The sequence below is a fragment of the Haliotis cracherodii genome, unplaced genomic scaffold (genome assembly GCF_022045235.1).
Source record: "Haliotis cracherodii isolate W230 unplaced genomic scaffold, xgHalCrac1.p SCAF_11, whole genome shotgun sequence".
In the NCBI taxonomy this organism is placed as follows: Eukaryota; Metazoa; Mollusca; class Gastropoda; order Lepetellida; family Haliotidae; genus Haliotis; species Haliotis cracherodii.
The window spans coordinates 3,040,399-3,060,137 of NW_027266266.1; the positions used below are offsets into that span (position 1 = coordinate 3,040,399).

Genomic DNA, 19,739 nt, shown 5'->3' on the forward strand with positions numbered 1-19,739 from the left:
CCTGTTCCTGGCTCCAGTGCCCTCAACCACAGGGCCACGTATAGCCATACTATACTGACTGTACTGGTTACACTTTTTTTAGTGTGTCAGTACAGTATGGCTATACGTGGCCCTGTGCCCTCAACCACCAGAATCCCGTCCTCCACCGACACAGGGGCGCAACCCACGGCAAACAGGTTGCCCAATTTGGTCGCCTTTTACGACCAGCAATGGGGTGCTGTGGAAATATTCTGCCACGGGGGAAGAGCTATTAGCGTTACCCAGCACTCACCACGGGGAGGTTGCTCTTCAAGAGTGCCCGATATCAATGAACAACCCGCAAACGAAAGAAGGCAATTTGTAAAGAAAGAGCAAAGTGTGCTAAAGAACGTCAGTGCACAAAAAGGACACTAAACAGCTAAAGGCAAATAAAAAAACGTCAAGTTTAACCGGCTTGTTCCGCCGTGTAAATGATGAATGCATGTTGACGTGCTCAATGTATTCCTCGTGCACTTTTGTCTTTAATTTCGACTTTGTATTTTTTGACCGGATGGCCGCCCATGGAACTGCTCTATAGTTGATATCACTTCTTCAGAGATTTTGTCGTTATTTTATAACACATAAACACCGCTGGAAGGACTTGTATCAACTGTTTAACACTCCAGAAACACTATGGGTGCGTCAATATGAACACTACATTAGATTGACTGACCTGGACGTTGTAAACTTTTCACCAACTCTTGTTGTTTGTTTAATTGTTTGTTGTTTAACGCCGCACTCAGCAATATTCCAGCTATATGACGGCGGTCTGTAAATAATTGAGTCTGGACTAGACAAACCAGTGACTGACATCATGAGCATCGATCCACGCCACTGAGATCAATGACATCATCAACCAAGTCAGTGAGCCGGACCACCCGATCCCGTTAGTCGACGTGAGAGTTTAAATCCGTGAAGTGAGTGAGTATGGTTTTACGCCACTTTTAGCAATATCCCAGCAATATCACAATTGGGGACACCAGAAATGGGTTTCACACATTGTACCCATGTCGGGAATCGAACCCGGGTCTTCTGTGTGACGAGCAAACGCTTTAACCACTAGGCTACCCTTCCGGGAAGATGCGGGGTAGACTAGGTCTTAAGCAACCCATGTTTGTCGTAAGACGCGACTAAGGGGATCAGGTGGTCAGGCTCGCTGACTAGGTTGATGCTTATCATCTTATCCCAATTGCGTAGATCGATACTCATGAAGTCAATCACTGGAGTGTCTGGTCCAGACTCGAGTATTTACAGACCAAGGTCACATATCTGGAATATTGCTGAGTGCGGTGTTAAACAACAAACCAACAAACAACAAACAAACGTGACAGTGTACGTGTCAAAGGATCGAGTGTGACCTCTCGAGAAGCGACATGTTATTCAATCTACACAACAGGAAGAACGTTCAACACGTGCATACATTAATCCAGATTCAACCTGTTCCTGAAAAGAATGTAAAAATAGCTTGTCCTCAAAAGAATGTCCGCTTGACATGAGGGTGTCTTGAGCAAAAAACGTGTTGTGAAAAACCAATTGTACGGTTCCTCCTCGCCGACTCTAAATGCAGGGACCCTCGTGACGATCTAACTCATTGAGATCGTTTGTTTAAAACCACCACCTATTGCCTGCCTATGTCTACTGTGTGGGTGCCCGTAGCCTCCACTGTCGATATGACCTTATTCATTTACTAAGAGTTCTACGGTAGATTGTCATATTACATACTGTATATTGACGCAATCTTTGACCTTTGCATACATTAGTCGAATTTCCTAAAATAATCCTAAAGTATGCCGCGTGCTGTGGTACATTAGACGGTGCAGCTTGTAATAACTTAAAATTTCATGTACCGCAATTCTCCAAAAGGAAAACTTCAGATATTATCGCCCTATGTGTCCTACAAACCGTCACTAAAGCACACACAGTTTTTTGATAATTTTCCAAACCCACAGCATCTTTAAATGTGCACGTCACCACGTCACTGTTTGGAATTTGGAGTTTGGACCAGAACGTGTGTACGATATTTCAGTTGAGTTGTATTCAGAGTTGCAATTGACCCAGTTAGCACAGTCGTGTCGCGTCCCGGGATTACTTTTGAATTTCTTTGGAATCAGGTTTTCAATTGCCTGTCTCTGTAGGTCACATTTCTTACATAATTAATCAAAGGAGGGAACGCTTGCTGGTCAATGAAGACACTTAATTGTGGGGAAGGGTATTCAATATTTGAAACGCACGGTTATAATAACATCTGTGAGAACATACTGTTCTGTGACGTCACAATCAAAGGGCGCGCAGAGATCAGTGTTAACTTGGATGAGTGAAGCACATTTCATTCTTCATTCTTGAACTTCCTTGCACGGACTTACAAATACAAACTCACGGATACATTTCTTAACATTATGGGGGAATGAGTTTGGGTTATGTCACTTTAAAAAAAGAGTTCAATTATCATATTCCGATGTGTAGGCTTGATGTGTGTGGGAAGCCCGAACACAGGCTTCTGGCACGCCAAAGGGCCGCAACTCTGCACAGCGACTTGTGGTACCTACTACGAGCAAGCCAGTTGTGTCCCCTTAATATAAATCCATTGTCTGGTGTTCCTTAAAGGTACTTAATTATGTTAAAATATGCTGGTGTTTGTTGCAGGTGTATATTCCTGGTGTATACTGTTGGTGTATATTGCTGGTGTATACTGCTGGTGTATACTGCTGGTGTATACTGCTGGTGTATATTGCTGGTGTATATTTCTTGTGTATACTGCTGGTGTATACTGCTGGTGTATATTGCTGGTGTATACTGCTGGTGTATATTGCTGGTGTATACTGCTGGTGTATATTGCTGGTGTATACTGTTGGTGTATATTTCTTGTGTATACTGCTGGTGTATACTGCTGGTGTATATTGCTGGTGTATACTGCTGGTGTATATTGCTGGTGTATACTGCTGGTGTATACTGCTGGTGTATATTGCTGGTGTATACTGCTGGTGTATATTGCTGGTGTATACTGCTGGTGTATACTGCTGGTGTATACTGCTGGTGTATACTGCTGGTGTATATTGTTGGTGTATATTTCTTGTGTATACTGCTGGTGTATACTGCTGGTGTATACTGCTGGTGTATACTGCTGGTGTATATTGCTTGTGTATACTGCTGGTGTATATTGCTGGTGTATATTGCTGGTGTATATTGCTGGTGTATATTGCTGGTGTATACTGCTGGTGTATACTGCTGGTGTATACTGCTGGTGTATACTGCTGGTGTTTATTGCTGGTGTATACTGCTGGTGTATACTGCTGGTGTATACTGCTGGTGTATTCTGCTGGTGTATATTGCTGGTGTATACTGCTGGTGTATATTGTTGGTGTATATTTCCTGTGTATACTGCTGGTGTATACTGCTGGTGTATACTGCTGGTGTATATTGCTGGTGTATATTGCTGGTGTATACTGCTGGTGTATACTGCTGGTGTATATTGTTGGTGTATATTTCTTGTGTATACTGCTGGTGTATACTGCTGGTGTATACTGCTGGTGTATATTTCTTGTGTATACTGCTGGTGTATACTGCTGGTGTATACTGCTGGTGTATATTGCTGGTGTATATTGCTGGTGTATACTGCTGGTGTATACTGCTGGTGTATATTGCTGGTGTATATTGCTGGTGTATACTGTTGGTGTATATTGCTGGTGTATACTGCTGGTGTATACTGCTGGTGTATACTGCTGGTGTATATTGCTGGTGAATGTTGCTGGTGCATATTGCTGGTGTATACTTCTGGTGTATATTTCTGATGTATATTGCTGATGTATATTGGCGGTATATACTGCTGGTGTATATTGCTGGTGTATATCACTGGTGTATATTGCTATGATTAGCTATATTGTATAGATAGTAAGGTGTCTTTTTGCCACATTCCTACCAAACCTGTGAAGAATCGGGTTAGAATAGGTCTTCAGCAACCCATGCTTGCCACAAGAGGCGACTAAGGAGGTCGGGTGGTCAGGCTCGCTGACTTGTTTGATGCATGTCATCTTGGGGTTGCCTAGTGGTTAAAGCGTTCGCTCGTCACGCCGAATGGGTACAATGGGTGATGCCCATCTCTGGTGTTCCCCGCCGTGATATTGATGGATTATTGCTTAAGCTATATCACTCCTATTCATAATACAGGTACGGCGCGGAACACATTTAATATCTTTTCAAGAATGTCTAGCCTGTGAAGATCCGAGTTAGATTTGATCTTCCGCAATCCATGTTTGTCAGTCTTGCTGACTTGGCTGATGCATATCATCGTTTCCTAGTTGCGTAGCTCGATGCTCATGATATCAATCACTGGAACCAAGAAACATCCCTACCGTATTATGGACATCGAACACTCCGCGTGATACCCAGCGCTTTAACCACCAAACTACCCTACTCCGATCAAGCGTCAAGAGTTACAATACCATTACTTAAGACATACCGCCTACAACAGCAGGATAGGACCTGTGCAGGCCACACGGCAATCTCACAGGGTGTGTCACACATCGTGAAGGAGAGGTATCAGGTACAAGAGTGTGACGTAATCGGATCTGCATCAGCTCCCAAATTCTCTTTCAGCATATTCTATAGGTGTAGACGTTGTAATGCTTGATGGCTACACACCCTATATGTCGGATGTTACATTGTATGCTTTGTGTACGTGCTTTGGTATGAAATGTATATAACATGTGACACTACAGTAAACATTACTCATAGCATAAACATAGCAATTTGTGTGGAACATTTATCACGAATAATTATTTGGCGTATTCATCAAACGCAGCCTCTAAACGTCAACATGTTTGTGATCAGAGCGATTAGTGGTACAGAAGCGCATCCTTATTTCAGTGACTAATAATTATCATCCAAACTTTTGAAAGTAGACCGTGTCGTGGACGTGGTTGCGTGGTGATGAGACTGTATCGGTGACCATTTTGAATTTTTCAGTTTTTGAATATATAAAGGCAATTTTGTTGTAATGAAAAGCGCGATTTGTTCTGTGGTTTCGAAGAAGAAGAATCACGAGTTCAGTGACGGACGGAAGAACAGCTGATACAGGGAATTCGAGGGAATTATATGGATATGTATATATACATTATTCGATGTTATATTTCTTTGTCTCCTCGATCACGTGACTCGAAGTAGGACTGTGGGTTTGTTTGTTGTTTAACGCCCAAATAACAACATTCCAGCCATATGACGGCGGTCTGTAAATAATCGAGTCTGGACAAGACAATCCTGAGAATGATATCATGAGCACCATCTTCCCGAGGCAAGGGAGTTAACTGACTATAAAAGTCCAGTTTCCACCCTTGCCCAACTAGGCTGGTATTACGGAGTTTTATTTTGGCTGGACTAACGAGTCTATGCATAGTCCAGTCAAAATCGCGCACCGAAATCGAAATGCGGTTGGCAAACTGTCGTTCAGATTTCGGTCGATTGCAGCAGATATTTTCCAAATCTTTTCATGTTTTTAAAGGGGCACTGATCTAACGCAATTCCCCGGGACTGGTTGTTGCCTTTGTCATTGTTTTTTCCCAGTGAGTACCCGGATGTATAGCAGAAATCTAGACTAGTTCGCGACCTCTGCTGCGCCATTCGTAAGCGCATTAGTCACTTTTATTGTTAGTAATAAGGGCGTATGGTCACATTGATCAACAAAATAAAATAGCATCGGTAATGGTGACGAAGTTTTGACTTGCAACACAAAGTAAATATTTCACCTGAGCATTGCTTTATTTATAGTGTGTATATTTTTTTTACTGTCAAATGTGTAACACATTTATGAAACCTCTAAATATTCAGTTATTTTACAAAGTGACTGAAAAACATTTCCATCTGTATTATTAGGATAACAAATTCCAAACATTTTGATGTTTAATGTCATCACCAAGAGACTGAAAATGTTACGTTGAAAAGTACATTTCTATGTTGTTTGGCTTCTAATCCTACATAATAATCTGTTGTGATGTTTGTAGGCCCTTTTGATCGTCTTAATCAATCTGGACAGATTTTTTAGTCGAAATGACTGAAATATTTACACATTTTATAAATTGCCTGAGAGAATCACATTTTACAAATTGACGGTAATATATACACGCTTACAAAGGAAAAGACTTGTGAAAACAACGTCTATCGAAGGGTTGTGAGGCTGGAGCGGGTTTGTTTGGTGACAGCTTTAGTACGAAAGCTGCAATTGTCCTGAGTGTGCCGTAAAACAACATTCACATCATCGCAGGAGGATGGAGATATCACTCACTGGAGGGCAAAACGCCGTCTCACTAGAGGGCAATACGTCATCTCACTGGCTGGTAAAACGCCACCTCACTGGAGGCTAAAACGCCACCCCACTGAAGGGTAAAACGCCATCTCACTGGCTGGTAAAACGCTGTCTCACTTGAGGGTAAAACGCCATCTCGTTGGAGGGTAAAACGCCATCTCACTGGCTGATAAAACGCCACCTCACCGTGGGGGTAAAACGCCACCTCACTGGAGGGCAAAACGCCATCTCACTGGAGGGTAAAACGCCACCTCACCGTGGGGGTAAAACGCCGTCTCACTGGAGGGTAAAACGCCATCTCACTGGAGGGCAAAACGACGTCTCACTGAAGGGGACACATGGAAGTAAGTATTTACCACCTAAGGTCCAGCCATGACAACTGATGCATACATTCATAGCGCAAATTTGCTTATCATCAGCAAATGATTATACCCATAAACGAGGAACTGTTTGTACAGTACACTATATTACAAAATAAACACATCCAAACTCTGTGGCATTATGTCAATACTGTGGGCATATGGCAGATAATGAAATTAACACTATATACTACTCAAATTAAGTTAGAGAACACCCGATTCTTTCATATTACTGTCGCTAATCTGTCGTTAACTTCTTTTGAATAGTATATACCACGTGTTGGTTGCCCTCAATACTCGGCGTATGCTATTGTTGTAATCCACTGTATCTATATTGTATAATGGGCCGGTGGCCTCCTTACTGAAATAAACTCACTCACAAACTCACTCACTCACTCGGCGTCGCGAGAAAAACACTTAACCAAAGATGTGGATGGGATTTGAAAGGTTGGCTCAGTTGATTCAAACAACATGACGGTTTTGAATTCATTTCCATAAGCTTCTGTGTCTACGTGTTATTAAAAAGACAGCTACAAACATTACAGAGCAGCACCACAAGTAGTGCTTTGTATTGTCACTCTCGTTGCTTTTCTTCTGTGTCCCCGGTGCCCAAGTCCCACTGAGCCGGTTTAACACACTCACTGGTCTGGAATAAAGGTGGGCGCAGAACGTCAAAGAGAACTGTGTCACAAATAAGTAGGTGGCAATACCGAGACTTGCACAAGTCTCTTAGGCAATAATTATTAGTTAAAAACATAAGTTTAAGATTATGTAAATAATAAGAACAGGATGTCTCTATAAGAAACTGGAGTCCTTCGAATGTACTGTCCACACATCTTGTCTTGCCTATTAGAAGGTATAATAACTACACATCCATGGACTTTTCTTTCAGTACAGCCTTGGAGCAAGGCTAGGCAATACCACACAGCAAACGTTACTAACATGACGCCCGGTGAAATGCAGGGCTTCGTGTGCTTACCTCCTGTTAACTTTGACAACCACAATAAACAAGGACTGTATGTCACACGGTCTGGGCGAGTCGTGCCCGCGTTCCACCAACATAGATGTAGTCGTTGTAGGAGACAGTTAAAGAACCCGAGCTAACTAACACTTAGTCCCAGAAATAAAGTTGTTATTTCAAAATATATATCTTCAAAATTACAAGTAAAATAGATGGAGACCAGAACGATTCTTAATTCCTGGAGTTGAAGCAATCTAGACATGCCAAAACATTCTAGACTTGATTTACTCATTTTTTAATTTATTATCTACAATCTGGGAGACAGGCCATTCGTCACCACTCGCCTCTTTCCGTAATTCGCCATTCGGCTTGTCCCCTGAAGTGGCTTCACACATTATACACTTGTGGAGAATGGACCCACGGCGTTCGGCGTGACGATCGAAAACTTTCATCACAAGGCCACCTACAGCCCCTAGGTGATAGTAATTAGCCTGTGTGTGTGTGTGTGTGTGTGTGTGTGTGTGTGTGTGCGCGCGTGTGTGTTAGCGGGCTTGTGCGTAATAAAGGTTATTAACTTATAGATCGATACCCTTCATACCCGAGAAGATCCTGGTTAGAACTGGTCTTCAGCAACCCATACTTGTCGTGAGAGGCGACTAACGGAATCGGGTCGTCAGGTAGGTTGATTCAGGTTTTTGCAATGTCATGGTCCAGATTCCATTATTAAGACACCTCCGTCATATGGTTTGAATATTGCTAAGTGCGGCGTTAAACATACAAACTACTGGTCAGGCTCGTATCTTGGTTGATTGCAGGTCATTGTTTCCCAGTTGCGTGGAATAATGTTCATGATGTCAATCACTGGATTTACAGACCTCCATCATACAGCTGGAATATTGCACCGGAGTGCGGTGCTTAACAAAAGTACAAAAAAAACACCCAACTATGGATGGCTATGGTGCTGACACACCAAGGATCGTTCTCAGGCTGATCATGGTTAGAAAAGGTGGTTATTGTCATTTGAAACTTTTGATTAACCAATCAGAATCAATTCCAAATTCCTAATAATAATAAGGTCAACAAAACAATGTTGGATAAACATTTAAGGTGCCTAGGTCCATTTTATGTTTGTCGTGGATTAGAGCACGGAACGTTGGTATCTAACACTCGAAATTACTAGTTAGTTTTCCACGCCTCGGACTTGAATTAACCATTTCAACAATTAGTAAACCAGTCCTCCCGTTCGTGATTACTTAAACTGTACCTTGGGTTGCCGAGTGGCCCATACGTCTGAAGCCAATACTAACGTTTAGTCTCTGATTCTATATATTTTTTGATAGAAATACATAACTCCATTTAAACGGAAAAGGAGTCCCAGTGAGATGTGACATTCAGCCTGACCCTGAGGAAAATCTAGACTTGCTTCATTTAAGACTTTTACATTACAGAAATGGAAGATTGGAAATAATATCTGAAGCCATGTAGTTCACTGTACAGAGTTATGTCCCTTCGGCATACCAGGAACCTAAGATTCGAGCCCCAGATTCACTCTGATGTTTCTTGGTTTGTCAGATCCAAATAACATAGTAGCAAACTTCAAAGATATGCTTTTCTCCCACAAGCTGACAGACTGGATCAGACATCACAGAAATATTTTTCAGTCAATTGCATAAACCTCAGCAAAGCAATAACTGCTTGTGTTGTTTTTTTGTCAGTTGTTTCATGGTGCACTCATAATATTCTGAATCAGTCAATCCAGTGGTTGATATTATGAACATCGCTCCACACAATTGGGATCTGATGACAAGCAGTGGAGTCCATATCTTGGTACAGTGTGTGTTGTTTTCTGGGGTTATATTGCTGGAATATTGCTAAAATCGGGGTAAACGCATACTCACTCACTCCAGTATAGTGTGTGTTGTTTTCTGGGGTTATATTGCTGGAATATTGCTAATATCGGGGTAAACGCATACTCACTCACTCCAGTATAGTGTGTCCATCTGATTGCTTCTGATTGTTTGTTTGTTTGTTTGTTGAACCCTCACTTAGCAATATCCCAGCTATATGACAGCAGTCTCTAAATAATCGAGTCTGGATCGGACAATCCAGTGATTGACATAATGAACATTGTTCCACGCACCTGGGGTATGACACGAAATCAACCAAGTCACTGCATCTGACCACCGGACCCATCTACATCTAGTGGCCTCTAAGGACAAGCATAGGTTGCTGGCGACCTATATTCTTACCCGAGCCAGGGTTTACAGTAAGCAATGATGTCCAATGTTCAATGAGTACTGCAAAAGTTCAATAATAGATAAATGTTTATTTCATTATTTACAAGGAGCAGTATACAGATATAAACAGGCTTTCAATGAAGATATGTACACATGCCAACAATACTGTCTGAGAAAACAAACAAAAGCTGCAAAATATTCAATAATCCATATGTATGGAAACACAACCATATCAGGAAATAATGACATGTCCACTGTACTGGACATATTCCTAACAGACAAAAATAAACTTTCGCAGTTGTGTTCAACGAAATGCAAATGTGTCCATTGTCCTTTAATAGGCCAGACTTTTTTAAAATCCACAAACTCCCAAAATTCAAATGCAAAATACAATGAACAGAAGTGGATGTTATCTCCTGACCAGAAATAAGTATAATGTTAAAAAACCCAACTAATAAATAAATTGTTATGCTATTATTCAAACTTTTGAAAATTTATCTAAAAACTTCCCCCAACATTGTTCTTTATTTTTTCCCCTACCTTCAAACATTTTCAGGAAATGAAAACAATGAAAACCAAATCAAATAATCAGTAACCAAAAAAAAAGAAAAGTCTGGCCCTACATAAATATTTTTGTTGACAATGCAAAAAATAAATATAACCAATATTTATTACCGGGCAATCAATGCACAAAATCATAAGTATTCTGATAATATGAACATAGAGGATTGGTTTCTGCAGTGTTTTCTCCAATAATGATTTTACTATAAAAAGAAATACCCCTGTTCATACGATCAGAGTAATTAGCGTTTCATGTACTCTCTTTCACTGGTATAAGGCTGGGTGCCCTTGCACAAAAACAACCTTAGTGCGTTGATGATCGTAAGCCGATGTTAAGGAGTTATGATTACCTTAGCACTAAGACCACTTTGTACAACAGCATCCTGGTTTGTGTGGATTTCCAGTTCATTTTAAAACATCTTTCGTTAATGCTGACTGGTAACTATGGTTACTTGGTTGCTATGGTATCAATACCAGATGAAGCAGAGGGTGGAGAAACTGTACAGAAATATGCACCGATGGAATAAATAATGCTCATCCCCTGAAATAGTTCATTTGATAACCCAAGATGCCCTTAACAAGGTTCATATATTAATGAAACGTCCAATCATTCATTTTTACCAACATCCCACGCCATATCACATCTCTGATCATGTTGATCAACAACAAAAATATCCCCTACTAAAAAACCCAGTGGAGGTACCTTCTTTCGAATTCATTTTAGACAAAAAATATAAAAAGTGAATTACATGCAGCTTGTGTTGTATACTCCCCAGGGAGTTGAGTGTGAAAATTGAGTGCACACAGATCCATTGACAGGGTTAATAATAATTAAGCACTATGAGCCTGTCCTTGTGATGTTGAAAAATAGTGCAATATAAATGTACTTATTATTCTAATAATTATTATTAGAGTTAAGTGGGTTTTATAAAATCAACATATAGAGTTATACATTAAAATTACAGAAAAATAAAGCTTTGGTATGAAGCCACACGGACACAAAAAAACCATCATAAACATCTGTCACCTGAAAGTCCTACATAAGAGGTAGGGAGAGTGAGTGAGTGAGTATGGTTTTACACCGCTTTTAGCAATATCATATTCCAGCAATATCATGGCGGGGGACAACCACCATGACGCTTCAACCACCAGGCTACCCGACCGCCCCTCATGTCGCTGTGAATACAGGCTCATGTGGTCTTATATAAGTGCATGAAAAGGTTGACATTAAAACATTTTATTTTAAACATAGCAATTATTATTCATTAACTCGGCGGCGATGACATCACAGTGGAGGAACAAACCTTCCAAAGATTCCTACAGTACGTTGAACAGTAAGATGTTACTCCCAACCTCCAGTAGAACCAGTGTATTGTAGTCAAGACATTCTGAAATGACAGCCTCCGTGGCCTAGTGGATATAGCGTCTGCCAGGAGAGCGGAAGGTCGGGGTTCAGTCCCCTGGCCCTGTCATATCAAAAGACGTTCAAAGATGGCACTTGTTGTTACCCTGCCTGGCACTCAACATTAAAGCGATAAAACAAGGACTGGTCGGTTCGAAGTCACTATACTGTGAGTGGAGTATACATAAACTGCGGCATGCTATCTCAGTGGGCGAGCACTATAAAACCATCATTAGTCCAAACTAGTACAAGAGCACGCACAAGCACGCACACACACAAACACATGCACACACATGTGAAAGCACATCACTACATGTGTGCAGTAATCTTGAATGTTAAACCCCGTTTCACCTCACCTCGCCTTCTGAAACAGACTGGGTCTTCTCAGTATTTGCACTGCATCACATTTACATACATGATGTCATCGAGTTTTGTGCGAGTATATCCAATGAATCTATTTTTAGCCACAACACATGGGGGTTTCCTTTATGGTAAACGACTCTATTTATAGCAAGGTAATAATGCCATATTTGGATTAAGTTTCCGTAACAGCTTAGGTTTAAAATTTGAATCGAATGATGAGATCTTGCCCTTTTTGTTTCTACAAAAATATAATAACAAAAGCAACAACAAAAGCTAGGTAAGGAATAATTGTGCCAGAGTGTATTTATAAACAATAATAACTAACATGGTAATCGCCTTTTACGAGGTGAAATATGTCGCGATAACAGATGTGAAACACACACTAATGGTTTCATGATATTATTCCAATTTTAGTACAGGTTAATTTCTGGCAAATTCAAATATATAAAAATACTATTTAATTATGTTACTCCAATATAGTTGTTTTGTTATCCCATTGATATAAACAATGGACGTTGTAACCAATCTGACTAAAACATGTGAAGGAGGCCATCAAGCAGGAGTGAGTGTGTCGGGATTAACATCGCTTTTAACATTATTCCTGTCATATCCCGCCGTGTCAGCTTAATGTGGGAGGAAAGCCCGAAGTGATGCAGGTCTCAGCATTTACCACTTTGGTGAAACCCAGGAGCACGGGTATGGTGTTGACAAACCTAGAAACAATCGGGGCGAACCAGGATTCGAACCCAAAATCATAGGTTTCTGGCGTGCCCAAGGGACGTAACTCTGCACAGCGAATCATGGCGCCTTAGACGACTGGGACACCCGTGCCCCCCAGCAAGCAGGAATAATGAGTGCCTACTTGATGGAAAAACTATAGTGCAACCTTCCTAAGATGTCTCGATAGAGGTTCCTGATGCGTGAGTGCTTCTGTAAACAGACATAGTGCCAGCATGGCATATCAGTCGGCACTATTTATTACTGGGCGATTCACACAGGCATTGTATTCATACACTGTTTATAATATTACCTGACTGAAAGAAACATGTATTAACCTCTGTAAGTATTTTAAAACATCCTTGTATTTTTTCATAAATTGAATTTTTAAAAATTAGGGAAATAAATGTGTTTTACTCTCACCATAGGCTTGTACAGAACAATTTGTATTCCTAATATCTTATAAATGCAATACAAAACACACATGGCTTATACAGATAATCTCTACTTTGAACACTGAGGGAAATACCTAAATGTACAAGCTTTGTTCTTATTTCAAAACCATATAAATAAATATACAAATACTTTCACAATATGCTTCGACTATTATTTTTGACTTTGAAGTTAACAAAGGCCGCTTAAGCAGGGTGCCTGAACTATTTTTATAATCCATCAATCAGATAAATACCTGTCACAGAGATAGTCAAAATACTTGTGACAACAACCAGCAGGTTCCTTATAAGATAGCCATCGCTTGAACATATGTAAACAGAGCATTCTTCATCACGATTGTACAACACTTAAGATTTGCGAGTTTCTCTGTAGGCGTGTGGGTTGTTTGTTATTTCCATCAATTTCTTGATTAATCTGTGAGCACAGAAACACAACTCTTGCCGATCTAACAAACATAAGTTCCAACTTAGCATCGGAACTGAGAAATAGACACTATGTTTAACCCCATTATCATTTGAACAGTTTCAGTTTACAATGGTGACAGCAGGTATTGTACTAGGCAGGATTCAAACCATGTGTCGGTCATGAGAGGAAAACACTTTAACCACGAGGCCACCCTGTGTATTTCAGTAGCATTGTTATCAAAGTAGTACAGTATTTGTGAATCTACAATTAAATATACCTGTTCTTGGCTATAAAAGTACACAGTGCGCCCTGGAAGTAGAATAGATAATGTAAACCCATATTCCCTCCTTGATAGTAGGAAAGCATACTTGAACCAATTTGAGATGTTGTTTATTGTTCTAGAGGTCCAATGACCCAGAAAAACAGAGTCAAAACATCTGATAAGCTCTTCACCTACATATAGCACATCTATCAGTCCAGAGTCGTGCACAGTCTCCATGTATTGCATGCAGGACATAGACAATGATTTTGAATGAAAGATTAACATGGAGTCCATTTCACGGAGGCCATGCAGAACCACCATGTTGGGAGTGACACATGACGTACTGAATGTTGAAACAATAATGATTCATAGACAAAATGATTTCATCATTCAAACAGATCCACAATGTTTTGGTATAAGTACATTTATCTCCCTGTCGTGGGGAGGATGGAGGAACTACTTTCTTTTGTGTAGTAATATCCTGAAAATGTAAACTGCCTGTTGAAAGTATCACTACATTTTCCATACTTCCATACAACCTCCTTACTTATTTCCCTAGAGTTTGGATTAAGGCAAATTTGCAGGACATCAGGAGAAAAATCAGGGTAAACTCTGCTTACCTTATTAATAAATGCAATTTGAAGAGTGTTCTTGAAGAAAAGAGACAACTAGCTTTTTCAAATATTATAAATTCTTAGATTGACAATAAATTGTATAATTGCTAATGTGTTCCATTCCAAATAAAGGTTTCAAATCTAAGATAACATATTCCAAATAAAGGTTTCAAATCTAAGATAACATATTCCAAATAAAGTTTTCAAATCTAAGATAACATTTCCCAAATAAAGGTTTCAAATCTAAGATAACATATTCCAAATAAAGGTAACAAATCTATTCCAAATCTGCACCAAAGGTCTGTCTCCTATGTTTATAAGATCGACATGTCCCTTGTCCCCCTCGTCTAAATGTCTCTATAATCTAATTTCTGCCCCAGTCTCCCCACGACTACATGACAAACTACAGCCAGATGATACAAACATACAAGTGGAACTGTATGAACCACATTGTAGCATGAGCATTTGTACAGGCAATGCATATATTTCAAGGCAAAGTTATTTCATATATTTTGTTAAGCTTCCTAAGTTTAATTAAATAAATGAGAGAAATATCAAGATGAAACAAAATTGTAAAAATAGTTCATGTAACTGTTTTCTTGGATCATATTTCAGCATTATAGTTAGGTACGAGTTTAAAAAACATTGGTTTCTTTCAACTAGTTGTACTTAATACTCAAAGCCAAAATAACTGTCATTTTGTTCTCATTATTTTATCAGATCTTTATTTTTGGGAAGCTTGTCACCCAGAACCACCCTCGTGTAATGGTGTCTAATTGAGCTGAAGATGGACCAACTTGACTTACCAGTCTTTACCAGTAAAGCAATAGTTTATATTATTTACACAAGTAACCAGGAAATGTCTGCTTATTATCACACACCACTAGACATGTACTGAATTTTGATAGTAAAATGATAGTGATGAACTTTCTTCGTTTATCTCAATATCAAGTTTGTATCCAACCCCCAAATCTCTCTTGGCCAGTAGTTTCGGTCTACACGCTGGCCAGGTGATTAATCAGTGGAGCTGTACGGTCAATATCAGCACAGTTATCACCAATATCACCTAGCAAATAAATGTACATGATAATTTATTCCTGCCTTTGAATATAAATACTGGACACACATGATCATCATGATAATACTCATTATAGGACTAAAATAACTTCAAAATATTCATAACTGCCATTTCCCAGCAATGATTGGCTAGTACAGGAACACTTCACCCTCAGCCACGTACAAGGCAACACGTGATATGACTGACACAGACTGCTGGCACCATTGTCCACGGTCTCAATAACCAAGGACCAAGTCAGTGGAGAAATGATAACCATCATCATAATAATAATACCTTTGGATTAGGTTGGATATTACCTGAAAACATCAAAATTAAAAAAAATAAACACAGTGTGAAGCATTAAAAAAAATGTCTCTCTAATATAAACTTTAAAAAATAGCCAATGAAATTGAATTTACTATTGAAAGAAATAACCAAAGGTGGCCTTTTTCTATAAAAAAAAAATGGGAATTGAATTTATCCCCATTCTGCCGTTACTTAAAAAAATATTTTTCAAATCAGTGTCTGAGAGTTTTTACAAAATGTACGAGGCATAAACAAGATAATACACATACAAAACGGGAAGATATCATTCATATTATTTACCAAATTGCAACATTATCCCCACAGTGTAAGACATGAATGAAGGTGGGTCGGTGCCCATGGGATGAAGCTGAAATCTTAGTGTGCAAGTTACCATGGTAACCGGATAAATCTTTGGCTTATTGCAAACATCAATTTATATTCATAAAAATATACTTGAGCATTTTAAACAGAAAGTGACCTTATATATAATAAGCATATAGACCAATGCAAGAAATTTACCGAAATATTGTAAAGTGGTCATCTAGTGCTTGGCTTTGCTGTGTAAAACATGTTTACAGAATCCAGTGTATAGGCCCATCCTCAACAATCAGGGTGCATTTTCTTTGCTTGATCCACATCTACCCTTGAGAAACAGTAAGGATGCCTTTCCATTGCTTCTAACAAAATAACAGAGCCCTTATATGGTCTGTCAATAGTCAGCCAATCAAACCTCTTCATACCAACATTAGAATTAACAAGCTCCTCACAGCGATATCCCGTTTGCGGAGCTCTTTATACTATCGCTGCCACCAGTCAAAACTCCCCACTGTGACAGGTGACCATGACCATCCTTGGAGTTGAACTCGAAACCGACGGACCGTTATGTTTACAAACATGCGATGACTGCCGTGACGCCGAATACACTTACATTAACTCAATTATTTTCTGTGTTTGTCAATTTGAAATTCTATTTCATTTCAACTATGGTTTAATTGGTATAGTAAGAATGTAAGAGGGAATTTGGGTGATTTTCCGTTCGTCTGCAATCTCGAACCAATTTGATCAAACAAAGAAGTTAAATTCATCTGAGAAATATGGTCAGTCGTAAACCTTCTCAAAATTCACAACGATGGCATTACCAAAGACATAAATAAAAGTATAAACGTTACTTCATTTGGGGTAAGAGGGCAAATTTCAAGATTCTTGGATTAGCAGCGCCCACACTGGTGGCAGCGATGTTACGGAGAGTGTAACGAAGGTGTCACGCGCTGGGAAGGAGCTTGTAGAATTAAGAGGGAAGGGAGGTTACTCTAAATGAACTACTGTTGCAGACCATGAATGATTTATGTTAAGGCATTAATTGTGTGATTGCCTTCATTAGATGATCGATAATGAACCAGATAAGTAAATCTTACATTAAAACATACTTTTCTCAGTAAACATCATGTAACTAACAATAAACAAGTAACAAAACCTTCAGAGGGTGCTCTGCAAAATAGCAACTAGGAAGCAGTGAAATAGCAACAGGCCTTGAAATCATCAGGATAAGAGTATCAAAACCAGGCCCATCTTACTGAGGCACGCTTGTCCACTAGCCTACATCAAAGCCTAGTTTCTACCCTTGCCCCATCAAGGCCACTTTTCTTGGGTTGACCCTGGCGCCACCTTGCGTAGATCACGAATTGTGCCCCTTGTAATTAAAACGTGATATCCAATCAGATCGCTGTTCTTATCTCATATAGCTTCACAAAGATGGCAACTACCACAGGCGACAACTTAGTCGCTTAGTCGATCAGATACCGAAAACATTCACGATTTCATCCACAAAAACATAGGCAATTGCTAGTAGACGCTCTTGCCTCGGGAAGATGAACCAGGCCAACCCAATGCCTGCATCACTTGAGAACTGTATTTAGAACTAATATTAGGTAAGACACTTTATATATTAAAACTTCTGGATTCAAGCAACAGATGCCAATAACTACAATCATAAAATCAAAAAAGAACAGTTTACATTTTGCTTTTGCTTCATCTTTGATTGCTTAGAAATAATTTTATGCAATTATTACTTTTATAAATAATAATTGATTATAGTACTGTATGTAATCTCTGGCCATTGCAATCCTTTTACAGTAAAGTGCAGACATCTATATATTAGGTAAATATACAAAACATTGCACAAGAAACAATATCAGAATTTATCCCCCCCCCCCCTCCCCTCAAATCGAACACCAAAACAACTTAGGCCAAATAAATAATAAATTATGGAGCTAAAGAAATGTTATTTTTCATATTAATGCATTGTATAGCAAATTATTTAAACCATTGAAAGAAATAAGCGATGTTTTCAATAGGATTCTGCAAGGGTAGAAGGGTACTAGTGGGAGCAAGTTGTGTGTAGGTGTCTGTAGACCTCCAAGGACTCATCACACATCCCAGCCCAACAGAGTGCATACAAAATAATCATTGTGAGCAATTGCAGACCCTACACTAGGATCAACCATGTGTATCCTGGCTTCCTCCAATAAATTAATGAAACACATATACTGTAGGCGTGAAATGATACATTGGTGCACTGGTCCATCGGAAGTTTTCATGTGACGATACGATACACAATACGTTTTCTTCTGTATCGATACAAGACGATACACTTGCTATAATATATTACTTCTTACTCGTTTAATGACTCCAACAATATTGTCAGTCAAATATCACGAAATGTATTGTAATAAGCGTTCCAAATTCATTCCTAAAAATAGCAGCTACGACAATGTGTCTACAGCTAGCTTTTCCTTTAGAAATTGATTTATAGTCAAGAAGTTTCCACACAATTTGACTTGAATATGTGCATCACGATGTATCGTATCGTTACCTATGTATCATGTCACCCCTAATATCCTGTTCCATTCGTGGATCCATGACATAATACCAAATGAAATGAATTTTTGGTCACATGACCGCTGTCAATACAATATTTGTACTTTCTGAAACATGAACAAGAATTTTCTGTTTAGAAAACAAATACTCTCTAAACAGCGACTCCCCCAAACATCCAATGGTTGGTCATTGAGGAGCAGGATCACCGTCATCACAGAAATGAATGTGGATGAATCCATAATTTAAATATCTCCACGATATTGTGACATGACTTGCACCATAACGGTTCCTCACAGAATACTAGTCTTCCCACAATGCCGAGTTCTACACATCGTGATATTTGAGAAACTCCTTCAACTTGATCGGGATGGAAAGATGATCTATCTTTGGCGTGGGCAGACGTTTTCTGATTGTCATTCGCGCGAGATGCAGTAAACTCGTAACATCCCGCTCACTTCTGTAGAATGTAACTTCACCACTTCGCGTCCTGAAAAAACAATGAGAGATGCTTAGCAAGTTTTAATATGACAAAAACTATCACCCATTCGGGATTTCAAGTTGGAGTAGATCCTGCCAAGCTATCCTTGTCGTATGACTGAATAGATTGGGTTGGTTGGTTGGTTGGTTGGTTTGTTGTTTAACGCCTCACTCAGCAATATTCCAGCTATATGATGGCGATCTGTAAATAATCGAGTCTGGACCAGACAATCCAGTGATTAATATCATGAGCATCGATTCACGCAATTGGGATCGATGATATGCATCAACCAAGTCAGCAAGCCTGACCACCCAATCCCATTAGTCATCTTTAAAGACAAGCATAGTCACCTTTTACGGCAAGCATGGGTTACT

General features: G+C 39.5%; 1 protein-coding gene and 1 pseudogene across 1 annotated transcript in view; one reads left to right on the top strand and one right to left on the bottom strand.

Moving 5' to 3' along the window:
- Positions 1-2,642: 2,642 nt before the first annotated feature.
- LOC139456024 (uncharacterized) lies at positions 2,643-3,890 on the top strand (annotated as a pseudogene).
- A 12,148-nt stretch (positions 3,891-16,038) lies between these two features.
- LOC139456105 (WD repeat and SOCS box-containing protein 1-like) overlaps positions 16,039-19,739 on the bottom strand; it is a 36,839-nt gene continuing 33,138 nt past the window's right edge. The window contains exon 8 of the mRNA XM_071237635.1: positions 16,039-19,374. Within this exon, the coding sequence (XP_071093736.1) occupies positions 19,212-19,374 (163 nt within the window). The 3' untranslated portion in view covers positions 16,039-19,211. The remainder of the gene's footprint in view (positions 19,375-19,739) is intronic.